Source organism: Triturus cristatus, chromosome 12 (genome assembly GCF_964204655.1).
Source record: "Triturus cristatus chromosome 12, aTriCri1.1, whole genome shotgun sequence".
NCBI classification, from domain to species: Eukaryota; Metazoa; Chordata; class Amphibia; order Caudata; family Salamandridae; genus Triturus; species Triturus cristatus.
In genome coordinates this window covers 202,693,290-202,716,739 of record NC_140595.1, presented here as the reverse complement: position 1 = coordinate 202,716,739, position 23,450 = coordinate 202,693,290, and the positions used below count along the sequence as shown (strand labels likewise).

The 23,450-nt window shown below is 45.4% G+C and overlaps 1 protein-coding gene across 1 annotated transcript in view; it reads left to right on the top strand.

The window, feature by feature from the left end:
- The window catches only part of LOC146773066 (C-type lectin domain family 18 member A-like), a 195,976-nt gene extending 174,629 nt beyond the window's left edge, over window positions 1-21,347 (top strand). Inside the window, exon 12 of the mRNA XM_085640090.1 lies at window positions 15,777-21,347. Within this exon, the coding sequence (XP_085496216.1) occupies window positions 15,777-15,814 (38 nt within the window). The 3' untranslated portion in view covers window positions 15,815-21,347. The remainder of the gene's footprint in view (window positions 1-15,776) is intronic.
- The last annotated feature ends 2,103 nt before the right edge of the window (window positions 21,348-23,450 follow it).

Below are 23,450 nucleotides of genomic sequence, written 5' to 3'. Positions count from 1 at the left end.
TAATGAACATTCTTATTCACAATACGCCGTGTGATGAATCGTCAAGGAAGCGACTAGCAGAGAATGAAAGAGGATAACATAGATGCATCTCTCTGCTGGCCAACTATGCCTTCTACCACACACTACTTGGCCACTCCCACACACACTTTATGAGCACAGAAATTTGTTTCTCTGCTGACCATTCTAATCTATGTATTTTTGCAGACTTCTAGGGTGCCAAGCAGTGCTAGGAGGGAAGTGAGGTTAGGACACTTTTTAATGTGAGGATTGTGAAAGCAAGATTGATAACTGCAATCTGGAACCCGACAGCCACCTCTGTCAGCGCTCCGAGGGGTGCTGCAAGGCACCGATGAAAGCTTCAGGGCTCAGTGAAATGGGCAACATGCTGTTAGCATACTATTTGTTATTCACGTACTCCTGTAATCCAGCATCACATCCCTAAGGGACAGGAGGAATAGTAGCACAAGGGAACATTCTGTTTCCATCTCAAAATTCAACGGGCAGTCCTACACCAAGAATAAAGTCACTGCAGGATAATTTGTCAAAATGTCCGTGAAGGTCCTTAGCTTCGCACATCGACTTGAAGCTTTAGAAAGGCAAAACCTTTGCAGAAGTTCTGAGCCCACTCTCTTCCATTCACCTCTACCAGGGGCCGGCAATCTTGAATAGCCACTGGAACAACTCAGGATGGGATGGCGAAGTTACAGTTAGTTGCCACTTGTACAGCACACAATCTAACACTGGTATGATGTGCAGCACTGTTGGGTAGTTTGGTTTATTTCTTCACGAAGAGGGAGGGGGAGCAGGGATGGGGGACTGAGAGCACAGAGAGAGAGGAGATGGAGGAGCATGGCTTAATGAGCCATTACAAAAGCCAGATGGCCTGTGCACGTGCACGCGTTCGTGACTGCACGCTGGTGGCCGGTAAAAGGGCTTTGGTAGCACTTTTAAAAGCCAGTTACTTAATGTGTCGCAGACCAGCGCATGCGCTGGCTCTAGCGAGACCTAAAAATCGCGGCCGCAAGGACAGAAAAAACAACTTAAACTTCACTGCTGTAGTCAAGGGGGCAAACATTTCAGGGTGCGACGTTCCAGTGGAGCACTCCCCCTGTCTAATACCAGCCTTCTGCTGTAATCCTAATATTCAGTTACAATGCACCGGTCCTGATTAATGTTTTGGAGGCACGGGAGAATAAAATAACCATCCACTAAGAACAGTTCAAAACCATGTTGGTTCTCAGTCGGCCTAGTTGCCCCTAACTAAGCACGCAGGAGTCTGCCTAATTAATAGTGGTGTTGATACTGATAATAGATACGGATTTCCCCAACATAAATAGGAAAGTTGCAAATAACACTTTAACTCACATGGATGCTACACAATCTTTAATGAAAGAACTGGAAACAAGCATCAGCGTAGTGCATTCTGGGGTGATTGCGCTAGGGAGGGTGGTGATTCTGTAGCCCAGCAGTCTGGATATTAGGCCCAGGCAAAATGTCCTTTATGCAGGGTTGGATTGGATTCAAAAGCGGCCCGGGCACACCCAAAAAAAGTGGCCCGCATTTGCGTATTGCCTTTCTGCAAAACACTGCTTCAGAGAAGGTTTATGAAAAGAAAGGGGGTGGGGGCATGCCTTATTAACTTCACTTAGTGATTAGTTCTCACTGCTGAGCCACACATGAATGCAAGTGAGACCACTTATGCTGAGGCCCCCTGCCCCCTCTCAATCAGCATACATTAATGGGCTGGCCCAACGAGTGAAAGGGAGTGACACCTCTGCCCATCTGCCTCTAGAAAGGCCCCTCAGGCACCCACTGGGCCTCTGGTGGCATCCTAACAGCACAGACAGCCCCCGGGGCTGCCCAAAAAAGCCGCCCACTGCTGGAACTTGGCTACCGGCGCTTCAGCCATTTCCCGAGTGCCCACGTTACCAATCCAACCCTGCCTTTATGCGGGTGTATTTGTTCCGATTGTTACATGAAATTCCCCAAATTACACTGTGCTGCCATGTTGCAGCTGCTGTTCGCAGCACTTTTGTTTTTGCACTATTTTTGTAGCAAAAAAAAAAAGCATCCTCGTGTCCAAAGTGGATTCAAGGACTCATTTTGTGCTAAAATATATGTCCAAATCTGGTTTTGCTTTTTCACTTAATTACATGTAATTATGCTTGATTTTTCTGAAATTTCATGTAATGACATAAAAGCAAATTATATGAATTTCGCGCACCCTTATGAAATATATAGTAGTCGGCCTGCTTTGTCTGTGTTTGGATTGGGATTGTAAACCGAGTTTAAACCAAGGGGTCAGACTGCTGCTTGTGCCCAAGACTCTGTTTCTAACTTGCTCCATTTTCACAGCCACACGGTACCTGAGATAAAACATGAGCATTGTCTTGTAAACCGCTAGGCAAGCGACATGTTCATATAAAAAAAAAATCTTTTTGCCTCCAAAACATTAATCTGAAATTGAGATGTCTCGTGTACATACATGTAGTAGAGTAGTTACCGTGGTTAGAAGTAAAAAACTGCAAATCACCTCTGCTTGGATTAGATACTTGCAAACCCACCACTTCAGTTTTGTGTAACAGTATACGACTTAATAAAAAGCGGGAAATAAATTGCAGTTCTGCTTGTTAGAGAAAGAATGACTACAAATCTAGGGCATTAATAACAGGAAGAAAAATAAACCTTTTGGAGAACTTTATTCTATCCCAGGATAGAACATCGAGAAAATGAGTATGCCACCCTTAATTGGAGCTCCAAAACGCAAAACCAGAGGAACATAAGACAATTAGAGGCTTTGTAAATTGGATTAAACAGTAACAAGTGGTTCGAGGCGTATGAGCTGCAGAATACATACTTGTGCATAGATCGCCATCTGGTGTTGGGTTCGGATGTTTGCAGTTTGTTGTTGTCTTGGAAGAAGTCTTTGTAGTCGCGAGATAGGTGACTCCTCCCTTGGACTACAGTGCGCATGGGCATTGACTCCATCTTCAGATTGTTTTTTTCCGCCATTGGGTTTGGATGTGACTTTCTGCGCTCCGGTTCGGTACGTGTTTCCAAACCTTTTTTCAAAGCGCAACCATCACCACTCGACGGTATTGTCTCGTTCGTGTGCCCTCGACGTGCTAACTCTCAAATCCTCGATTCCGGTCGTCGACGCGGGCCACTGGGCCTATCGGCGCCATTCGGGCCTACGGCTAATGGAAAGGACTCCATTTAAATAATGCTTCCAGAGTGGAGCTACATTTCCACACAGTGACCACCACAAGGTCTGCAACCTTTGTCTATCGCCAGAACACGAAGAAAATGATTGCCAAGCCTGCGCCTCTTTCCAATCACAGAAAACCATCCGTGATCGCCGAGCTCGACGACACGTTATGGCGCAACAGGCTGCACCGGTGCCAGAAGACATGTTCGACGAAGTCCCGATGTTCCAGAGGCAGAGGATTCGGAGGAGCTCGACATCGTCTCCGAAGCTGACAACTCCGACTCGGATGCCCACATCACTCCAGGTCAACGAGTGAGTACAAAAATCCCTGCCCCACCCGAAAAACAGAAGGCTCCGGTCAAAACTTCGCCTGAAGGCCTTAGTCGAGACCGAAAGAAAACTTCAGGAGCCCTGCCTCCGGGCCCGGCTCTGAAAACGTAAGAAAAGCCTTCCGGCAGCTCGGGTCCGAGCAAGCTGTATATCAGTACCCAGAAAACACCTTTGGTACCGAAATCGGGGATACACATCTCCATTACGTCCAAAAAGGCCTTGGCATCGAACCCTTCGGCACGGAAAGACCATAAGGCCTTGGAACCGGAAAAACACCCAAAATCTTCGTATTCGAAGAAAAGTTCCGACTCGGCATCGACTTCAAAGTCAAAGGAGCACAAGACTCCTTCTACGGCTACAGAGACCAAATTAGGGCCAAAAAAATCGGCACAGAAAGAAGACAAACAGGAAGACCTGTTTCAGCCAGATCCTGTTGATCCGAAACAAAAAACATTACATGTGGACCCTAAAACAGGCCATATTGTCAGTCTTCGAACAAAGAAGAGGAAGTCTGATACCTCACACACACCTGAGGTACCTGTGAAGAAGAGAGACTTTGCAACTTCACCCCTGAGACCGTCTAATCCTATTCTTCCTATTAAACCTTTGTCTCCTATAAACTCTCCTATACATTCTCCTAGACTTTCTCCATGCTCACCCTTACCACCATAGGATGAGGATGATTTAGGGGATGGGGGTGGACACGGTAAGGATCCCTTAGATGACCCGGATGATGATGACACTACCAAACCACAGGATACATGGGACGATTACGATGATCCCATAGATCCTCCAGACCTGCCTGATCGAGACCCATACCCATCTAAGCCACCCCCCCCCCCCCAGGTATGGAACTGCATTCCGACCCCATGGAGGAATACTTCCTACTGGACACTTTTGCTCAGTCACAAAAAGCAATACACACATTGCCAATGCTCAAATGTGTCATAAACCATGCTCCGGACATATTTAAAGACCCTGTCAGGGCCAGGATTCTCAGTCCTCGGATTGATAAAAAATATAAGCCTGTCCCTAAAGATCCAGTATACATCAAAGAACAACTCCCCTTAGATTCTTTGGTAGTGTCCAATGCCAGAAAACGTGCCAATTCTCAAACCTCTTGTGATGCACCACCCCCAAATAAAAAGTCTAAACTGCTAGATGCATCAGGTAAACGAGTTGCCTCCCAAGCAGCCAATCACTGGAGGATAGCTAATGCGCAAGTACTACTTGCCAGATATGACAGGGCTCACTACAATGAGCTTGAGGATCTTATCCAACACTTACCTGACCAATACAAGGCCAAAGCCAACAATCTGGTCCAGGAGGGCAAGTTAATTAAAAATGCATCCATCAAATGTGCCCTCGATGCAGCAGACACTGCATCTAGATCTATTAACACCAGTGTCTTACTCCGCCGACATGGATGATTACGCATTTCCGGTTTTAAATCAGCTGTTCGATCAAGAACACCTGTTTGGCCCAGCTGTGGACAAAGCTCTAGAAAAAATGAAAAAAGACACAGACACTGCAAAATCTATGGGTACATTACAATTTCAGACCACACGAGGTTCCTTTCGTCGCTCCTTCTATAGGGGCGGATCCAAAAACATTAGCACAGACATTACTTCCTCCTCCTACAAGACTCCTACACAAACATCCCCCAACAAGGGATATTTTAGGGGGGGGGTTCAGAGGAAATAATAACAAAGAGAGAGGCCGAGGTAACAACAACCGAACCTCCCCTACTACAAAGCAATGACTTCCCTCCGCTCCCTCCAGACCATTCCACTCCGGTCGGAGGAAGACTTTCACAGTTCCTACCTGTCTGGAACTCCATCACTACAGACAAGTGGGTAAGACAAATTATCCAATATGGTTACTGCCTGGAACTTAACGCGACTACCCCAACTATACCACCCAAACAAAGTCCAATGTCCAAGGAACATCTAACGCTCCTCAAACAAGAAGTTATATTACTTCTTCAAAAGCATGCAATACAAACAGTTCCCCTCCAACATCAAGGCACGGGGGTTTACTCCCTTTACTTTCTCATCCCAAAGAAGGACGGTACTCTCAGACCAATACTGGACCTCAGACCTCTCAATATCTACATACAATCAGATCATTTTCACCTGATCACTCTTCAACAGGTCCTCCCACTGCTCCAACAAGGTGACTTCCTTGCCACTCTAGATATCAAGGATGCCTACTTCCATATTCCTATACACCCTGCTCACAGGAAATATCGAAGGTTTGTAGTGGACGGTCACCACTATCAATTCAAGGTCCTCCCATTTGGAGTGACCACAGCACCCAGAGTCTTCACAAAGTGTCTGGCGGCAGTAGCAGCCCACTTGCGCAGACTACAAATTCATGTGTTTCCATACCTGGACGACTGGCTAATAAAAGCCAAGTCATACAGTCAGTGTGTTCACCACACTCACCAAACAATTCATCTGCTCCACAACATGGGGTTTACGATAAACCTCACCAAATCACATCTCCAGCCGTCCCACATACATCAATATCTAGGGTCCACAATAGACACTTCCAAAGCTCTTGCATACCCCAATCCAGTCAGGATAGTCAGTATGCAAACCCTCATAACAAAATTTCAACCCCAGCACTCACTACCAGCTCGAGTGTTTATGCAACTCATAGAAATGATGGCCTCTTGCACTTTCATAGTATCTTATGCAAGACTTCAGATGCGCACTTTACAAGAATGCTTAGCACGTCAGTGGAACCAAGCTCAAGGTCAGCTTACAGATCTGGTGTTGGTGGACAGCCGCACACATCGCTCTCTGTAGTGGTGGAACACACAAAACCTTTCCAAATGGCGGCCGTTCCTAGAGCCACAGATAGTGCTAACAGCGGACGCATCGCTCACGGGCTGGGGAGCCCATCTTCTAAACCACACAATTCAGGGCAGGTCGACCCCTCAACAAAAAGGGCTCCACATCAATCACCTTGAATTACTGGCAATCTTTCTAGCGTTAAAATCATTCCAAACACAACTCATCAACAAAACTGTCCTTGTCCGCACAGACAATATGACAGCAATGTATTATATACAAAAACAAGGAGGAACACATTCTTTGCAGCTTTTTCAACTAGCGCAAAACATATGGAGATGGGCCGTCCCACAAAGAACATTCCTTTTAGCAGAACATCTTCCAGGGGTGCACAGTCAAATTGCGGATCTGCTCAGTCGTCATACACAGCAGATATACGAATGGGAACTTCATCCTCAAGTTCTTCATCCACTTTTTCAGATGTGGGAACACCCAGAACTAGATCTGTTCACCACGCACGTAAACGCAAAATGTCCAACCTTCGCCGCCAGGTATCCACACCCACTGTCCAAAGGCAATGCGATATGGATGAATTGGTCAGGCAGATTTGCATACGCTTTTCCACCACTCCCGCTCATTCCATTAGTAGTGCACAAGCTCAAACAACAGTCTCTCAAAATGATACTAGTTGCTCCAACATGGGCCCGGCAACCATGGTTCATAACACTCCTAGATTTCTCTGTAGTTCCACACCAAAAACTAAAGCTCTTCCCATAGCTTCTCACACAGAACCACGGAGAGATAAGGCATTCAGATCCAGCTCAACTGAACCTAGCAATCTGGCTCCTAAAGTCGTAGAGTTCGGTTACCTCAACCTACCACCAGATTGTATGACCATTCTTAAAGAAGCTAGACGTTCTACTACTAGTGCTTGCTATGCAGCCAAATGGAAAAGATTTGTTATTTACTGAAATAACAACAAAATTGACCCACTAGATGCTTCACTTCAAAACATTATTTGCTTCTTACTGCATCTACAAAGATATAATTTAGCATATACATCCATACGACTACATCTTGCTGCCCTTGCCACTTACCTACAAAACAGACAACATTTGTCATTGTTTAGGGTACCTGCTATCAAAGCGTTCATGGAAGGACTTAAAAGGATAATTCCTCCCACAATCCCACCCTCTCCAGTATGGAATTTAAACATTGTACTTACTAGGCTCATGGGTCCTCCATTTGAACCTCTACACAAATGTCAAATACAGTTGGTTCTCAGAACAAATCCAAAATTCCTTCCCAAAGTAATCTCTGCTTTCCATCTTAATCAATCTGTAGAATTTCCCGTTTTCTTTCCGAAACCAGATTCTGTAGCAGATAGAGCTCTTCATACACTAGATGTCAAAAGAGCTATACTTTATTACATTGACATGACTAAACCCTTTAGGAAAACAAACCAACTGTTTGTAGCTTTCTCACCACCTCATAAAGGGAACCCCATCTCCAAAGCTGGGATTGCCAGATGGATAATCAAATGTATTCATCATCATCATCACAAAGCTTTATTTCGACAGTTTGTCATAAAAGCACAACAATACAACACATAACAATCAATAAATAACACATATACAATTACAAGATAAAAAGTTATTAAATTCCATGACTGTCTAATATCTAAAAAAATTAAGAAGAGTACATTACTGTAACAACTGTTTTCTTACAGATCTTATCCTCCAAGCCCACCCCAAAAATTTAGCCAAGCAACAGGCATAAAAGGGACGGGCGTCTGAAAGTAATATGCGTAAAGCTTCCAGACAGGATCTTGTGCCTAGAGACCTACATAAAGGCTTTAACCATCTCGACCTGGGCGCAGAATAAGCATAGCACTCAAATAACAAATGGGCTATAGACTCGACCCTAGAATCACAAAAGGGGCAATAGGGTATAGTTTGGTATGGAGGTTTCCAAGTAGACGTAAACAGACCTAATGGAAGAACGCCCACCCTAAATTTAAAGTATAATGCTCTGTCACCCGGGTTAAGGATTAAATCCAAGTAGGGTTCTCTACAAGGGATCTCCTTAACCAAGAAAAACTGGGCGACAGATTTGCAATGGTTAGGGTTACACAACCTCTCATTATCCACCCAGAGCCAATAGATCTTCTTAAGCAATTGTTTTGAGGGTGCTGTTCTATTTGCCCACGCATCTCCTAATCCCAGGTCCAAAAGGAGACGCTTAACCTCCCTGAGCCAGGTAACCTTATGCCAGCCAGATAAGGATAGAATTTCGCTAAGGGCATCTGCATAACTACTCAGTTCAGGGACATTCCATATCCTGGCCCATAATAAGAGAGGACGTAGCCTGGCTTGCTCACAAATTGGGCGTGTGCCTGCGTCTAACAGAAGAGGAATGGTCGGGGTGCTATGGGGTAACCTCATAAGATCTTTATGGAAGTTGTTTTCGAGGTATGTCAAGGTGTCAGCACTCTGTATACCCCACAGTTCCGCACCATACAATGCTGCACTCACCACCCTTGCCCTATAGATATCAAGCAGTGCCCCTATAGGTTTTAAAGCTGAGGCACGATGTTCCTTGAGCAGGGCCCCTGAGACTCTCTTGTGTGTCAGGAACACCTTCTGGTGGTGCGCCTTCCAACTCATGTTGGCACACAAACGAATACCAAGGTAGTCAAATTCATTGACTCTATCCAAAGGAACAGAGTCCAAGGTAGGGGGAACAACCGTTTTCCTGGGAGGATTAAGAACGAGGAATTTGGTCTTGCTTATGTTTATAGACAGGCCCTTGGTATCACAAAAGGCCTTGAAGCTAGAAAGCAACTTTTGGATACCTACTGGTGACTTAGAAATTAGGAGGGTATCATCCGCAAACAGGAGCGTAGGAACTTTCCTACCAGCCAAGGATGGTGCATCTGACGGCTGTTGAAGCAGATGCTCCACCACTCCGTTAACGTATAGAGAAAACAGAGTGGGGGCGAGCACGCAACCCTGGCGGACGCCCCTGTCTACGGAGATACGAGATGTTTTGTCCCCCTGGGTACCCCATCTAATCTGGGCAAAGTTGCTTTCATGAAACTTTATAAGCAAGGCCAGCAAATAGGGAGGTATACCCAACCTATCTAAGACATTCCATAGATGGGCTCGAGGGACCAGGTCGAAGGCAGTTCGCAGGTCTATAAAGACCAAGTACAAGCTGCCCCCACCCAGCACAACCACCTTCCAGTAAATCATTAAGAGACGGAACGTCTGCTCGATAGTACCCATCCCAGATCTGAAACCTGCCTGGAAATCTGATAAAACCTGGTTTTCTTCAACCCACTGCAGGATCCTACCTAGAACCACTTTGCCCGCAACCTTTTGCGTAGAATCAAGCAGGCTAATAGGGCGATAATTAGCTGGGTCGTCCCGACTGCCTTTCTTAAAAATGGGGACGACCTCAGCACCACTCCATGAGTCAGGAAGAGAACCACCCAACACCGCCTCATTCAGAAGAGCGGCAATTAATCTACTCCACAATGATGGATATTTCTTCAACAAGTCCCCCGGAATTCCATCGGGACCAGCAGCCTTACTAGAAACAATACGACTGATTGCCCCTTCAACTTCCTCTATGCTGAAGGGAGAGGCATTGGTAGAAATCTCAGGTGGTAGGCTGGCATGAAGGCCCGTTTTAAGGATGGGTACCCCACTTTGAACAGAGTACAATTTGGAAAAGTGGGCAAACCAGAGATCGCCAGGAATATTGCAGGTGAACTGCGAATCAAGGGGTTTGTCCCTGGCTCTTAGCAGATCCCAGAACCCTTTGGAGTCTTTTCTGGTACTTGCCTCCGCCAAATCCCACCAAAAGCTAAAGTCATGGGCCTCCTTCGCCTCTACCACAACTTTTTTATAGAGATTCCTCGCCAATCTGATAGTGCCTGGATCCTTGTTTTTGACTGCGGTAATAAGTTCCCCCTTGGCAACCCGACATTTTGAAGAATACCATTTATTTCTTGCCCCGGGAGCACCCTTCACAGAAACCTTTGCGCTGGATTGAGGTATAATAAACAAATCGCTTAGCACCACAATGGTTTCTGTGAATAAAGGTAAAACAGATTGGCTGGAGACACCCAGGGCATCCAGGCGCTGCCCTGCCGCTAACATTGCGGTCCCTGCCTGTGCCATCCTTCCCTCATCCGCTTCTACTTTAGCCCATTTTAGGCGCCTACCACAGGCCGAGGGGGCAAGCTCATGGGAGGTTTTCCACTTATAGGGAAACTTGTTTTGATTTCCCACCTGCCAGGGCGGAATCAATGATAAGGAGAGAGGATTGTGGTCACTATCACAAGACGCAATGACCTCCATATCATAATGAAATGCCCACAAATTATAATTCAGCACAACATAGTCTATTCTGGAGGTACGGCCTAACCGGTTGTAAGTGTGCGCACCCAGGATATCCGATTTAGATCGGCCGTTAGTTGGTCTTAAGTCATGTTCCATACACAGCGCATTGATGTCCACCGCACTCTGGGTCCACTTGGGAATCGGATCTAGGGTCAGGATGGGAATACCTCTCCTTATGTCCTCATCCCAAGTATCCAATATATCCTCCACAGCCAATGGCTCAAAACAGCAATTAAAGTCGCCTGCCAGAAGAACATAAGAGTCAATACTGCAGGCGGCTAAATCGCTGCCCAGACCTGTAGAGGATAATGTGGATGACCCGCCCTTGGCCCCCCTTAGATAAAGGTTGAAGACTTCCAACTTCCTACCCCCTGGGCATAGAATGGTTATCCTCTGGAGATCAGGAGAATGCGTGGGTTTTTGAGTGACACTTAGACCTAGGGCAATATCAACCCATATGAGAAGGCCACCTGACGGGCGACCTTTACCTCCATTTTGGTGGGAAGCTGGAACAAAGTAAGTCGTGAAGCCCACTCTATGCCTAGGCTCAAGACACCAGGTTTCCTGCAAAAGACAGATGTTGTAGGGGGCCAGAAAGGCATTCCATTCTGGAATTTCGAAGTTACGGGCGAGCCCTGCCACATTCCAACATATGATCTTTATCAAGGGGTCGGCAGAAGTAGACTGTCTTGGAGGGTCATCAAATGTGGCCAATTTAATCACAGGACCTGCCCCCCCCGCAGCAGATCTATTTGGCCTAGATAATGGCTCAATCTGATGGTGATAGGGAGCCATTGTTACGTCAGTCAGCTTCCTAGCTAAAGGAACATGCTGGGTTGATATCGTGGGAAACGGGCAAGGTAGGGCCGGTTGGTCCTTTACAGGTTGAGGATCAGAAGAATACAGCGTAATCGGGGCCGCCTCCATAGATGGAACAGACAGCATTCCCTCTGAAGTTGATGGGCTAACAGCCGAGGGTTCGGTCACACAAGGAGAGGAAGATAGTTCATTGTGCCCTAGTACCAGTGGTAGAGGATCCTGGGGAACAGGTTGACATGCCAGTCAATCTACCTCCTCAAGCCCAGTAAACCGATTAGAAGTGGAAAAAACATTCCAATTTAAGGGGAAAACTTGGGATTTATTGGGGTGGCTCCTCCAGTTGCGGTGGTGTACTAGAGACCAGTCCTCATCACGTGTGGATCTAAGACACGGTGGATAAAAGAAGGACAGAGGCCTAGGTATAACGAGAGAACCTTCGCCAATGGGCCAGGAACAGATGTGGTGTACCGTGAAAGGATCTTCAAAGGTCACCACTATGCAATCCCCAGTGCTAGATTTCCTTGAGGGGCCCACCCAGGGGATTCTACGTACCATTAAAATTCTACTTCTCTGGCCATTAGGGATTGGTCTATTCGCATTGAGCCAATGGATTGTCTTATTCTTCAGAGACCAATGGTTCTCATATTGGCCATTTCCTAACTGGGGGACATTCGTCAGCACAACCACATACTCATTAGCCTCTGGAGGGAGATCGATAAAACCCCCTCTAAAGTTATTCTTAGCAGGAGGGCTCTTGGTTGATTGGAGCACCGCTTCCCTAGGAGGGGGTCTATGTAACACACCTATATTAGGTTTGACTACTGGTTGGGGGGTGGGACATTTAGGAGCTTTAGGTATAGAGGCGGTTGAGCTATGATGCCCAGCCGCAGGCCCCGATGTAGGCACCGATCGTGCGACAACTGGTAGAGGAGGGGAAGGTTGTGGAACTTGAGGGATCTTATCATGGGGAAGAGGCTCAGCAACGGGAAAACCCTGGTTTTCTAGACTTCTCAAACCGAGAGTGGCCAGAGCAATAATGCTCTTTTCCAACTCGAGTAAATGGTTCTCAATGCGTGAGAGTCTAAGATCAAGAGGGGAAAGAAGTTTCTTAAGGGTTTCCCAAACTAAACTTATAAATTCCCCTTCGTTCCTGTCCCCGCTCTCAACATGTAAGCCCTCTTCTCCTGCCTCAATAACCAAGGAGGTGGTCAAGGAAGCAGGAGCTGGCTCATCTTTAACCCCCTCGAAATGTGAATGTTCCCCGGTCACACCCCCTCCTATGGGATTTGAGACCGGAGCACTAATCGCATTCGGATGTTCAGTAATCACGATTTTGGCCTTCTTACGACGGTAAGCAGACCGAGAGGTGCATTTTCTTTTAGCTTGATGGACTCTACTAAGGGTGTGCCTAGAGGAGAACATTGCCGAGGTAGGATTATTAGAACCAGTAACTTGCTTAAGGGGGGTTATGGACAGGTTCGCAGCACTATCCTGAATCGGTGGCTCCAATGTGGGGGGTAGTACAGAGAAAGCCGGAGTGTGATGGACATCAACATGTGTAACTACACTATGGGGGATAGCTGGACGTGGCGGAGTAACCGCAGTGGCTATATTGCCCAGGGAAGATTTTTCGACAAATCAATTACCTGGGACAATCTCCTAGCGGACGCCAATTCCAGGGAAACACGAGTCTGGAGTTTGGAAATTTCATGGTCTATGGCTGTATTGGTACGAGTAATAAAGTCGTCCATAGGACCATTGATAGGAAGACCACCAATTGGGGCCTTGCTCCGTGTTAACCTGTTAGACATAGCTCAACAACCAACAGGGGCAACCCCCAACCTTACTGTGTGAATATGATAATAATGAACTGTATAACACTTACACTCGCACAGCCTAGTTTGAACAATACATAAGGGGGTAGCCCAGACCAGACCTCGCACGGCCTCAAACGGCCCTGTCTTTGCCCAGTCTTCGCCCGGGCTGCGTCCCGCGCTGCGGGAGTAAAATGTAGATTTAAAGCCTCAAGAGGGCGGGGGGCGGGGCAGCAGGGAGAGCGGACCTGAAGCTCGTCAGCGGTCTGGCAGGGACTTCTGGGAAATGAAGTCCCCGCACGCTCGCAGCCCCGCTGCAACCACGCCTGATGCCGCTGTAGCGCCTCAGGACTCCTCCCACGCGTCAATTACGGACCTCTCCTCTGGACGGGCGAAGGGGCACCCGCGAAGCGGGTGCGCCGAGTGGTGGTGGGGCGCCAGGAAAATGATAGGTAAGCCAACAATTTGTAATGCAGACCTCCGCTGATATCCTCAACAAATGAAGCAAAATGTCCCGCTTGTTTCAAGGCAATCAGGTGTTTTAAAGCCTCAGGAGGGCGGGGGGCGGGGCAGCAGGGAGAGCGGACCTGAAGCTCGTCAGCGGTCTGGCAGGGACTTCTGGGAAATGAAGTCCCCGCACGCTCGCAGCCCCGCTGCAACCACGCCTGATGCCGCTGTAGCGCCTCAGGACTCCTCCCACGCGTCAATTACGGACCTCTCCTCTGGACGGGCGAAGGGGCACCCGCGAAGCGGGTGCGCCGAGTGGTGGTGGGGCGCCAGGAAAATGATAGGTAAGCCAACAATTTGTAATGCAGACCTCCGCTGATATCCTCAACAAATGAAGCAAAATGTCCCGCTTGTTTCAAGGCAATCAGGTGTTTTAAAGCCTCAGGAGGGCGGGGGGCGGGGCAGCAGGGAGAGCGGACCTGAAGCTCGTCAGCGGTCTGGCAGGGACTTCTGGGAAATGAAGTCCCCGCACGCTCGCAGCCCCGCTGCAACCACGCCTGATGCCGCTGTAGCGCCTCAGGACTCCTCCCACGCGTCAATTACGGACCTCTCCTCTGGACGGGCGAAGGGGCACCCGCGAAGCGGGTGCGCCGAGTGGTGGTGGGGCGCCAGGAAAATGATAGGTAAGCCAACAATTTGTAATGCAGACCTCCGCTGATATCCTCAACAAATGAAGCAAAATGTCCCAAATGTATTCAAATATATTATCAAAAAGCAAAACGCACATTAACAATTCCCCCTAGAGCGCACTCAACACGCAAACTAGGGGCTTCCATGGCATTCTTAGAGAACATTCCCTTAGATGACATTTGTGAGGCAGCAACATGGTCTACGCCACACACCTTTACCAAACACTATTGTGTAGACATGCAGGCAAAACAACAGGCTTCTGTAGGCCAGGCTGTTCTTAAAACACTTTTTCAGACCACTGCAACAGATACAGGTGACCACCGCTAAGGGAGAGCACTGCTATACAGTCTATGCACAAGTATGTATTCTGCAGCTCATATGACTCGAACGGAAAATGCTACTTAGCAGTATGCATCTGTTCTTGGCATGTAGAGCTGCAGAATGACATATGCCCACCCGCCTCCCCGGTACCTCTATCTGTTCCAGAGCTATCTTACTTAGATACATTACACATGGACATCTTTTCTGTTTCTTACAAACTCCATCATTTCCCTTCATGGCGAAAAACAATCTGAAGATGGAGTCGATGCCCATACGCACTGTAGTCCAAGGGAGGAGTCACCTATCTCGTGACTACAAAGACTTCTTCCAAGACAATAACAAACTGCAAACATCCGAGCCCAACACCAGATGGCGATCTATGCACAAGTATGTCATTCTGCAGCTCTACATGCCAAGAACAGATGCATACTGGTAAGTAGCATTTTCCTTTTATGCCTGAAATCCCAACATGTCCCTTTTCTCTACAATCCTTCCATGCCCACAACCTTCACACAGTCCACATGGAACACACAGAAACAATTAATTTCCCAGACTGATCCAAAGTGAGTACCAAAAAACTGTTTTTCAAGGGGAACTTGACCATTTTCATTGAAGGTGTTTCCCACAGGGTACTGTTTGTACTTCTATGTGGTCTTCTTTTTTGTGGGTACCTTCTTGTAAGGACAGTTGAATGGAAGACATGGTAATAACTGTTTACTTTTCATAGACTGTAAAATTAAATTGGATTGCTCTTAAGGAAGATGCAGTTGCATTAGAAGAGCCTGAGGAGGGACCTACATTGTCTCGAAGACTAGCAGATAACATCTAAATGGTCTTACAAAGGCATCACACTGTGTTCTTTTATTTTACGGTTCACCTCAATGACACATTGTTTAACCTACTGTTTAGTTTTCTAACTTTAACATGCTTTTTCTTTCAGCTCCAGAGCACATAGCCATGTGGCATAACGGGCGGTGAATTGAGGCAGCAGATTCTGTAACTTGCTTAAACTGTGGAATGAGGGTATCCACCACTCTAGATGTAAACTTCGACACTGGCGTACTTATTGTTGTTCCGGGTGAGATTCCCATGATGACTCCTGCACCATAAACTGACTGTATCCTGCATATTTGTAGATCTCTTTGGAAGTCCCCGGAAACCGTTTCATCTTGTTAGGCTTGGTCTGGACTGATGAAAAACAACTAAGTTATCCGCTACTTCAGTTCTGAGCAGTAGCTCTCAAACCTCTTGAATTTTCTTACCATTTGTGGACAGCACATCTGTGCAGTGGGCCTTTCTGTCCATAGACATTGCGCAGACCTTGTACCCAAAGACACGACTGACACAGTCTGAACTTCAGCAAGTCTTAATAGGAGGCCATCATACTGCTATACGGTGGGAAACGATGAATCATGGTGCCTCAGAACTTCTAATTCAAACTCTGCCTCTCGCATGAAGAGATTGATGTTATATGCAGCTCTGCCTCCCATTTAAGTAAGCTTCACCTTCCCTGAAGTTTCAGCTCTACCTCCCTTTCAGAGCCCCCCAGCTCTAAGCCTTTTCTGAAGACAGGTCACATGTCATCTGTTTCCACCTGTAAATCAAATTTGAAGAGGAAGCACATCACTCCCAGCTCTTCCTTCCACATGAACTTCTAGCTGTACATCAATTCTAGGCGTGCAGTCTCTCCATTATGAAGAAGTACAGTATCACTCCAAGATTTGTGCAATAGTTCAAGCTCAACCTCCGAGTCGATGGCCTGCATTGCTTTCCATTGCATTCTCTTGCGGGGGTTTTGCATCTCCCCTTGCGTCAAGTGGAACTTGCTGCTGAGAGACAACAAATTAAACGGCATATAACGTTACCTTACACAATGGAAGGCTCTTCATTTTCACCCACTCAACTGTACTCAGGAACACAAGGTCATTCCCCATTCCAAGTCTATCTCCCTGCACAGAAATTGTGTTAGTTTTCCATTCAAAATCTACATTTAATTCCTGGGACATCTTACTGTTCGCATCTATTTTTGCTCTGGTCTGAATGGCATCTCATGAATACATTGATTGCTTTAAGGGATATACCAGTGCTATTGACACAGTTTAAATGACAGTATATTTAGGTTTAGAAGTGGTGAATTAGGGGACTGCCGTTCAAAAACATGTTTCTTTGCTTACAAGATGTAATGAGCAATTGTACGTCAAAACATCAAGGTCAAGAATCTTGACTGGATACACTTATATGGACAGCAGAGTCTCTAATTCCAACATATTGTCAAGGTACACATACATTGGGTAGTTATAGATTTGATCTTCTAACTCTACATCAGCTTGCTTTGACAATTAAGTTGATAGTCAATATAAGTGCAGGTCAATATAAAAACCTTGATATTTTGGTGGAAACCATGAGTTATGGTTCCTTTGCTTTACATATTATACGATTAGGGTACAGATTGTATACTGGCACTTTTACCCAGTATGTACTGTTGCTGATGTTCTTGTGGATTAATGTCAGAATCCTATAAGGCACGAGTTAGTGCACGTTTTTTCAGACACTTTTAAATCACAAATGAAGAGGTGGTTGAGGAAAACACAACATTTCCTGCACTGAAGGCGTGCCAAGGTGAAGGCTTCATTCTGCTGTATGTTTTGCATATCTTCCACCAGGGTGTGGGGAGCTAAGATAACCTAACAGATCACTGCATAGTTTTTGCTTCAATGAGCCTATATTTTGTGGTTGGGAGAACCAGAGAGCTGAACATTGATACAGGTATTCATGTGTGATATCAGGCACTGTTAAGAACATGTAGTTTTGAACAACCACCTTCTCGATTCTCAGTCTGGATTTAGGTTGGGCTACAGCACGGAGACAGCTCTGCTCGAAGTGGCTGAATCGATCTGTGAAACCGTAGATCAGGGTAGCTGTGCAATGTTGGTGCTGTTGGATTTGTCCGCAGCCTTTGACACGGTGTCACATAGGATTCTCCTGAACAGACTTCATCATTTAGGAGTGACGGGAACTGTTTTGGCATGGTTCCGTTCATTTCTTGAGGGTCACTCTCAACAAGTGATTCTTCACCCCCATGTCTCTAGTTCCAGCCCCCTGATGTGTGGTGTTCCTCAGGGCTCGGCTCTGAGCCCCACACTTTTTAATGTTTATCTTACTCCCTTTGCGGCAATTGTTGAGCAATGTGGGGTGAAAGTTGTCTTGTATGCCGACGAGACACAACTAGTGTTCTCTTTTAGAGAACACAACGAGACAGCTTTCGCCAATTTTAGACAGTGTCTTTTGAACATCTCCTCATGGATGACGGACAGCTGCCTAAAATTAAACACCGATAAGACGGAGGTCTTATTTTTTAATCCGCATACTCCGCCCCGATCTGCACTGTAGTGGCCGACTGAGTTAAATCCGCCCCCACTTCCAGTTGCCTCTGCCAGGAACCTAGGGTTCAAGTTTGACTCGCAACTCACTGGCAAGGCGCAAATTGCTCATGTCTCCTCACGGTGTTTCTGGAAACTGAAGGCTTTTCGGAGATTCCTTCACTTCCATGGACTGCAGGAAGCCAATAGTGCATGCATTAGTCACCTCTCAACTTGACTATGCCAATAGTCTCTACCTTGGTCTTCCGGAGTACTTGATCAGGAGACTACAGCTTATTCAAAACACAGCAGCCAGGCTAATTAGGAATGTGCCACTACGACGACATATTACCCCCCACTTGTGCAGTCTACACTGGCTCCCAGTAAAGAGAAGGGTGGAGTTCAAAGCTCTGGTCATGGCACATAGATCAGTTAGAGGGACTGGGCCTCAATACCTGAAGCGGAGACTTCAGCAATATAGCCAATCCAGAGCACTCAGATCCAATGGTCAGAATCTTTTGGTGACTCCCCGTTTTGCAAGGGCTAGGATCGGTGGCCGTGCTTTCTCTGTAAAAACCGCTACCTTATGGCATTCCATGCCTGACCCCCTGAGAAAAATCGTCTTGGAAACCATGTTCAGGAAAGCCTTAAAAAGATGGCTATTCGGCCTGCCCTAGAGCCGACTGTCCACCCAGGTCTTCTCCCCCTTAGGACGGATGCGCTGCTAGCGCCGGGACACTTCTGTCGGAGGTAGCCGTGCGCTCTACAAGCTCCAGTAATAAATAATAATAATAGTTTACGTATTGCCTCTTAGGTGTGTGATACAGAAGGCTCTATTTTTAATTAGTGGTTGTCAGCATTGTAGGATGTTACTAGCCTGCAGTAACTGCATATATCTCAAGCTGGTCACTTTTGAGCAACCAAAGTCATGTTTCTTTGGCTTATGAAGGAAGTTTATCTTCATAACCTCCTTTGTTGTATATACAGGGTGGATACACAAAAGCACATTGCACATAATTCATGACCACCGATACCACTTCCCGGCTCTTTCTTAAGCATGCTATGAAGATTGACTCAAGCTTTACACTGTTCTCTCTCCCACAGTTTGCCTTTTGCCTGCCTTCAATGGCTAACCGTGGTGTTTGTCTGACAACACTGGCTAACCTGCAGGACTTCACAGAGCCAACGGCAGACACCAAACTGAATGGAGCTGTACGTATGCATGGGACTAATTTTCAAAGCAGCTGAGATTTTGCCCATTCCTCTTCCTTGGTGTGTCATCTCCTCTGCATCTCGTGGAAAGTTTTCCTGCCAGTGCTGGAGGAGCATGAGATCTTTACTTTTGAATGGTGCCAACAATTGGTGGAAAATTACAATGTGTCGATTAGCCCATGAATTCATGCTCACTTTTCCTCCAATTGTGTATACTTTGAGATCTAAAACATTACTCATTGGGTGTTATTTCTTCTCCAAACTAAGGGTGGGCATAATTTATGTAATTTTGTGTAAATTGCACATAATTACGCGAAATACATCTTACACTCAAAAATGTCCCGAAACTTTTACTCAGTTTGGGTAAATATTCAACTTGAAATGTAAGTTTAAGTTGATTTTCTGTTGTTCGCATTCAAAACAGTGCTCGTCATGTTCGAGTTTGTAGTTTTGCGCAAAAAGTTACCATATTGGTCCGCTCCAGTACAAAAATGTACCTTAAATGTTTGTTAACCACCCTCATTAACGGAACTGTTGGTAGCTTCTGGATTTATAGTTTTGAGCTAAAAAATTATCCGAACACTCTGTTTTCATAAGAAAATTACCTGAATTGACACTCATGTTAAAAAATTACACAAACGGTACATGTGGTGTAAAACTTTCTCCCTGAAATCATGCGATGTGGCAAAATAGCGTAATATTGGTCATTTTGCAAGAATTGTGTTATGCGAAATTACCAAAATTACATCAATTACTGCAGCATAGTTCAAATGTTGCCCAGACCTACACCAAAGCAAAAGGGGGGGATGATGTTTACCGGGGAGCCACCATTTTACAATACTCAAACGTCAGACCAAAGAAGTAGTATATATGTTCCAATACAATGCTTGTAAGTCCAAAAGCTTTGATTCTGTGTTTTCTCAGTAGCTAAAAATAGTCTTATTCGTCATGACAGGAATTACAGCAAACAATATATAATGCTCCAGAAAATTATAAGACGAGTAGAAGCACTAAAATCCACTTGTAAGTAGTCCTCCATTAAATGATGTGGATACATTCTTATTTGGCCCTAAACTAAGAGTTTTGTAGGACAACCCACACATCCGATATTCCCCCTTACCCTGTGAAATGTGAAGAGCGAAGAATATCCCTACTGAATGAAAAACTGCACCTATATACGTGAAACGCAGATTTCCACAGTTGCCTCTTATTCTGAGTACAAACTCATAATCAGTAGGGAATCTGACACCCAGTAATTACAGCACTCTGCAGCATCCTGTAATTACCAGCTGTGGGATTTCCAATCCTATTAACACCCAATTTGTAATATAGTGTATAGTACCCAATTTATAATATAGTGTATAGTTTTTTACTGGAGATATCACTGCGTGCTACTACTGATGTCTTACAGTGCATTGTTCATTTCATTTTTGTAAAGTATAGCCTATTGGTTCTACAGTTACTCAATTCATGTGAAAAATGTAGTGCTGCTGCTGTTACTACTACGAGTTTCAACCTATTTATTATTTTCCATTCATTAATATTTTGCATAATTATTGAGGTTCTATTGTGTGAGGATAGCATTCCTTTGTGTTGCATGGTATTTCTCACTATGTTCCCTAATACTGCTAATCTTTGGTCCTGCTCTACAGTCCACTTAGGCACAGTTTCAATTTCCGGGCTTCAAAAAGAACGCAACAAACCTAAATAAAGTAACTCTTTCTGAAATTTGTGTCATCCATCTACAGGGCATGCTCTTCTTCCGTGCATTTATCACACTTTATGAATTTGACCCTTTTATACACAACACAATAGCCAATGCAGATATCACGTCAGCAGGCTCCTTATCATAGCTGTGAATGATATGCTACTTCTGTCGCTCATGTTAATTGAGTAGCCCCTTTTCTCTCATACCTGCCACCCACCTCATCTTTGCTGCTCATTCTGTATATATATTAGTGTTAACCAGGGGCGGCTCCTCCATTAGGGTGGAGGAGCGTCGCACCACTGCTTTCTCGCAGCGCGAGAAGCAGAAACATAAAATGGTATTTTAGATACCATTTTATGTTTCTGCTTCGCGCGATGCAAGAAAGCAGAACGGTATGCATGGTGGGGTCGGGCGGGTCTTTCGGAGAGGAGTGGCTTGCCCACTCTGAGTGCCCTGACTGTTTGGTCGGCCCTCTGGGACCGACCAAACCAGTTATGCGCACTCTGGGCTTTCTCTATGTAGGCTGCATGCAGCCTACATAGAGAAAATGGCCTCCCTACAGGCGCCCAGCTGGGCGCCGTCTGCACCAATCGCAACGCCACCATTGCAGCGTTGTGATTGGCTATGGGGAGGGAGGATGCCTGCTTCGTGACGCGGAAGCCGGCCATGAGCGGCGGCTGTGCGGAACCCGGTAAGTTACGTTTAAAAAAAATATATTTTTAAATATCCCCCCACACAAACCCCTGCCCGACAACCCCGCCCGTGAGTCATGCGAGCCGCAACTGGTGTTAACCTGTGTCATAAAACAGGAGCAGGTTCTGTCCGGTGAAGAAGAATTACTTTAATCTATCATAAACATATATGCATGAAGAAAGACGAACACACCTAGTTTGACATAATCAAAAGGAATTGTATTAGCAACGTAATCAATTTTTTCTTTTTACAATTTTATCTGGTTGTAACATAGTGAACTGCAACGCCGGCCCGCCAGAGCATTCTGACTCGTGCCACTCCTGATGTGTCTCTTGAACATCACTGCTCTAAGAATCCAACCTTGGACTTTAAAATGATGTAATTCATCATCATCATCATCATTCTTGATAAGAATCCAACCTCTGGTGGTTCACAAATTGAAGTACTCTACTGGCCTTTGGTTACAAACCCTACTGGCTGCCCCACCCCCCCCCCGTGTACTGAAGAAGACCCGCTGTGACTCCTTTTTGAATCACACACTCCTCTGGGTCGAAACGTCGACGTACCTGCACAATCTATACCCTACCCTCTCCACTCCACGTAAAAAGTGGAGCAAACAATATATGGACTGGAGATTCATGTGTATAGGGACAGATGTCCATTGTATGAACATTTTAGATACCTCTTGTACAGCACTGTATATAGTTTATTCACTTAAAGCACTTTGTCCCTTCTAGATCACCTTATCACCGATTAGTTTGCCCTCCATCGTTAATCAATATTGTTTTGCTTTTTGTGACAGCCTGACTATGTTACAACCAGATAAAATTGTTAAAAAAAAATGGATTAAGTTGCTAATACAATTCCTTTTGATTACGTCAAACAAAATAACATCATTTTAAAGTCCACCAAAAGTTGTATTCTTACAGCAGTGATGTTCACGAAACACATCAGGAGTGGCACGAGTCAGAATGCTCTGGCGGTCCGGCGTTGCAGTTCACTATGTTACAACCAGATAAAATTGTAAAAAGAAATAATGGATTAAGTTGCTAATACAATTCCTTTTGATAACATCAAACTAGGTGTGTTCTTTCTTCATGCATAAATGTTTATGATAGATTAAAGTATTTTTTCTTCACCCGACAGAACCTACATTAGCATATACTCAGACACCCAGGTTCTGAGGGTCACTGGGTTACCCCATTATACTTGATGTAGATTTTTACTTAAGGCATTTACTTGCGCACTCGCGCCCCACTGCACAATTTTGTGTTACACCCATGGGCCTTTGATGGTAAGTAAATTGTTGTAGGGCTTTGCGCCCATTGGAAATTTTAATAATTACCCCCCTCCCACCATACCTTAAGGTATTTTTTGACCCTGATGTGTCTTATGCGGGGTGCCAGCATAAGTCATATAATTGATTCACTATGTATATATTTTTATTTCACTGAAAAAAACAAAGCTTAAATTGATGTTATAGTTGGGTATGGCAATAAGATCTTAGTTTATGTAAAAAATAAAAAAAACTAGAATTTCCGTGAAAAAAACAAAGGTTAAAGTGACATTATAGTTAGGTGTTGAAAGAAGATTAAAAACTAACATTTAAAAACAAAAAGAAACACTTTCATTCTCTTTTTGT